General features: G+C 43.0%; 1 protein-coding gene across 2 annotated transcripts in view; it reads right to left on the bottom strand.

The window, feature by feature from the left end:
- Window positions 1-3,077, bottom strand: part of LOC105921532 (potassium voltage-gated channel subfamily H member 8) — a 57,924-nt gene extending 54,847 nt beyond the window's left edge. The window contains exon 1 of one of the 2 annotated variants that reach the window (XM_036127960.1): window positions 2,464-3,077. In XM_036127960.1, the coding sequence (XP_035983853.1) occupies window positions 2,464-2,539 (76 nt within the window). In that variant the 5' untranslated portion in view covers window positions 2,540-3,077. The remainder of the gene's footprint in view (window positions 1-2,463) is intronic. The other variant, XM_036127959.1, reaches the window with a different exon arrangement.
- Window positions 3,078-4,606: the final 1,529 nt, after the last annotated feature.

The raw sequence follows: 4,606 nt of genomic DNA, 5'->3' as shown, positions 1-4,606 counted from the left end.
ATATTCAAATGTTTTCTCTGGGGTTAATTTACTTTAACAGAGGGAATTTGCCAGAGTTGATGGAAAGACTTAAGATAAAGGTTAAGATACGACAACATTGGAAGAAAACCTGCAGAACAGGTGAGAGCCAGTGACCCTAACCCTTTCTAAAAAAAAAATAAAAAAAAAACCCAGCCAGAGCGAGAAGTATTTGGATCTAAGAGTTTTCACATGATTGAATGGTCCAGTCAAAGTCTGGACCAACATAGAACTGAGAATCTTTGACAAGACTTGAGAATTGATGCTCCCAGATTATCTTTGTCCAAACTGAACGAGGTTCAGCTATTTCTCAACGAGGAATTGGCAAAAAGATTTCAGCCTCTCGCTGTACAACACTGCTCGAAGCACACAACCAGACGTACGTACAGCTCAATCTAAAGCGAGGGTTGATTCAACAGAATAGTATTCCATTAAGGACAGCCAGCCGAGTCAAAAATTATAGCACATCCCCAAATATGAACATTCAGTGTTGGAAAAACGAAAGAGCTGGGAACAAGGTGCTGATCGGAGCCTGGCTGTCAGTTTCATTTCCCCAGGCACCCTACCTGTCCTTCCCTGACAACTGACTGACATATAAGGATTTGGAGAAAAGGAGGAGCGACTGACAAGTTGTCACCTTCAAATATTTTAACATATAGTAATGCATTTTAAATGAATAAAAATAATCTTGAGTTGTTAGATTAATTAAACCCATAGATTAAAAGAGAGGTGGTGTATTATTCAGTAGCTCGACGTATTCTCACCACGGATGCTGTCGGGAGACCACACATTTGCATAGTAAAAAGTGATGACCTGGTTTTTCCTCTGAATTGAGCTTTTTTTTTTGGGAGGGATAAAGTAGCAACCTTGCTTTCAATGTTCACAGTGAAAGCCTTGACTGAGTCACCCAGATTGCGCATACAGTCATGAATGAGATATGAAACAACAGAAACCTGAAAGCAGTCACATAACAGAGCCCAGACAGGTGCTGTTGAGACTCAAAATGAGGCGAATCCACCAAAAATCTCAGTTTGTTCTGGTTTCAAACGACCTATTTAGGCCATTCAGGACATTTCCCCCATTGTATTCCCGCTCATTTCAGTGAGTTTGGTGTTTCTTTGTGGGTTATGTTTTACTTTATATGTTATATTTACAATGTACCTATAATAGACCAACACAAATACTAAATGCTCCAAGGATAGATGACGTTTTTAGAACTAAAAATCAGTTTTCGCCTTTAGCTTCTTTTAAAGCTTTTAGTAGTATGTCTCTCTTTGTGCATCCAGAGACTGATTTTTTGTTGTCGTTGCATATTCCTCTATATAAAATAGTTGAAGCTCGTTAGGATTGGATGGAGAGCGTTGGTGAAGATCAATTTCTCAATTGGATTTAGATTTTGACTGGACCGTTATAACGCGTGACCACATTTGGATCTCGGCTGTTTTTAATAGCTCTGGATGTTTAGGGGTTGCTGCCTGCTAGAATATTTTCTTAGCTCTATCTCTAGGGCCATCCATCTTCAGATCCACTCTGGCCAACTTCCTTGTTCCTGATATAGGCTCGCATCCCCACATCATAATACGACCACCCCCGTGTTTCACCATGGGGCCGTGTGACGCACAGTGGTAGTTTTTTATGGTTACATTTTTGTCTCAGTACCCTAATTTGTTAATTTTTTTCTCCTGCATGGTTGATCTCATGGCTTTCTTCTGGATGTCTTCCATTACGACCAGATTTTACTTCACAGAGCTTCACTTACAGAAACTGAATGACACACCGTTGGACTGTAGTTACTACTCGGGTGACTTTTGAGGACAGAATCGGAATCATCTTTATCGGCTAAGATTATGTTAACAAACAAGAAGTTTGAATTCAATAGGTGCGAAGACCCAGTTTTTACATCTAAATATAGATACAAAAACTTTGTGGCAGATGAAAAGGGTAAAAAAAGAAATATATTTGTATTTGTACACCCACTACTTTTTATTTATAAAAAAAGATTAGAGGTTTATTTTGGGGTATTAGATTGAAGGAGGTGAGTGAATAGAAATGCAAGAAGAACTTTCCTTATTTTTTCATAATCCCAATAAAACGCATTGAGGTTTGTGATTTAAATATGGCAAAATATTATTATATACTCATATTTGTATCCTTCTTGGTGGGTCATTTAGCACCTTTTTACCCTGATTGCTTGTCATTTTACAAGCGTCTTTTAGGTGGAGAGTTATATCTCTGTCTTGCTAAGTCCAAACCTGTATCAGTTTACTTTTTGATTGCTTTCGCCATTATTTCTTTTAACCAAATCAGCAAGTTGCTATATTCTCTCCTTGCACATTTTCCTCCAACAAACAAACAAACAAACAAACCCGACCAGGCGAAAGAACTAAGGAAGTCCTCAGAGTGAAGACTCCCGCACTCGTGGAGCAAACAGATCAGCGCACTCACGCGTCCCGTCGAACCGAGTGGCGATGGTGTCCAGGAAGGTGTTCTGCGGCGCGATCAGACCCCGCATCACCGGCATCCGAGAGCGCGTCGAGCCGCGTCTCTCCCGGCGCTCCGAGCCATGGCTCTCCGCGGCGGTGGTCACGAAGCCCGGCAGAAACCTGGCGGAGTTCCCCGGCGCTCCTCCCAAGCCCTGCAGGAGGGCGCCGAGCCGCGACAGCCGGGACTCCACGGTCCGAGCTTTTTCTGGCCGCCGAGCACCGCGCGGGTGATCCCGGCTTGCAGAGGCGCAGAGACGGAGCCGCTGGAGGCAGGCGCAGGGGGGGTTGAGGGTGGAGGGGATGGAGCGACCGCGGCGAGGGTGCTCACATTTACGCACGGATGTGCAGCAATGCCACCTCCCTCTCCTCCCCCTTTACCCTTTTCTTCCTCTCCTCCTTTGCGGCTCGAACACCTTTTCAACTCCAAGCATTAACCCTCCTGAGCATGCTGACTGAAAAAAGCCTCTCCGTTCTCCCTTTTCTCCTCCTGCCAGCGCTCCCCCTCCCCTATTTCGCTCTCTTTGAAATCCAGAATTTCCTCACCTCTCATTCTTTGATGTCCTGATGAATGCGCCTTTTAAGCAGGCTGATGAAAGTGTCATTTTTCCCTTTTTTTCCCTTTTTTTTGGGGGGGGGGGGGGGGGTTACTGAAAGTGTATAATAATAATAAAAACAATAAGATACTACCATCTCGCTATGTCTTGTTTTCACACTTGAAGCTGCTAAATCTGTCACTTCCAGAGCAAAATGACTAACTCTGTCAGGACTGGCAAATTAAAAAAGACTGCTAAGTAACCGAGAAAAAACAAGAGATGACATTGATTTTGTTCTTTGCAATGGTCCGTGACTGAGGGATTCTGTGTAAATGTGACATTTCGTTGTTATAATCCCTGATACTGCGGAGACGGCGTGGTGTTTCGACCATTAGCAGCCAAACACCAGAGGTTCCAGCCAACGAACTTGCTGACTGACCGTCAACAGAGAGATGGAGCAACAAGAATGGCGGCTCAGGTATCATTATGTGGCAATGGTTCTCATATTATGGCCTATGATCTCATACTGGGGGTCATGAACTAGTTGAATCAGTAAAAATCTAGCTTACACTGCCTAATGCTGAACAGAAAACGCCATTAACGTGGCTGTTTCTACAGGAAAACGACATCAATAGGTGAGAAGCATTGATTCCAGGCCAACAAGAATGCCCCGTTCCCTTTGACTCAATAGAAATTCCCAAAAAAAGTAAAAAACAAAGCAACTGGACTTGTTTTTTGTAGTTGAAGACGTTTTGCTTCCTCTCCAGGGAGCTTTCTCAATTCAAAAAGTCTGGAGTAATGTGGAGTACCAAGCTTTATACTGCTGCCAAACAAAGGCCTTGTAATTGCTTAGATAACATTCGGTTGAATTTGCATGTTATCTAAGCCATTACAAGGCCTTTGTTGGGCAGCAGTATAAAGCTTGGTACTCCACATTACTCCAGACTTTTTGAATTGAGAAAGCTTCCTGGAGAGGAAGCGAAACGTCTTCAACTATGGAACTATTGCTTTGTTTTTTACTTTGTTTTGGAATGACCATGACCTGGATGACTGAGAATCTTCACCAGCAGACTCAATAGAAAACACAAAGGGTCTAAAAAGGAGGGAACATAAAATACTGGATGAGATGATGGGGGGAAAGGAAAAAAGGTCCGATCAAGAATATGAAACGTACCGCCAAAAGAGGAGCTGAAAACAAGGTTAATGAGAACGTGACGTGAGATGGATGGAAGGAAGGAAGAAAGGTTGATTTTTGCGTTTTCTGACCAAATCAGGTGTTGATTTGGTCATTTGGATCGACATCCTGCTTACCCAAACATGACCCATGTCTTTATCAAAGACCTTCTGATGCCAGACACTCTTAACAGGGTCCTTTGAAAGAGAAAGAGGCGCGCAGCGTCACGTATCCATCTTCTTATTTAACAGAAGGCTTTAGGGTGCTTTTTCCACATCAGTCAATCATTGCAGCCATTCGTTTGCACGGCCCTTTCCACATCCGCGATAACGGCGGACAAAAATCAATACGTAACAAAAAAACCCACACAGCAAGACAAAGGAAATGTAGAGAACTGA

Source organism: Fundulus heteroclitus, chromosome 24, assembly GCF_011125445.2.
Source record: "Fundulus heteroclitus isolate FHET01 chromosome 24, MU-UCD_Fhet_4.1, whole genome shotgun sequence".
NCBI classification, from domain to species: Eukaryota; Metazoa; Chordata; class Actinopteri; order Cyprinodontiformes; family Fundulidae; genus Fundulus; species Fundulus heteroclitus.
Note: the sequence above shows the minus strand (reverse complement) of the source record. Positions and strands in the feature narration are given on the sequence as shown.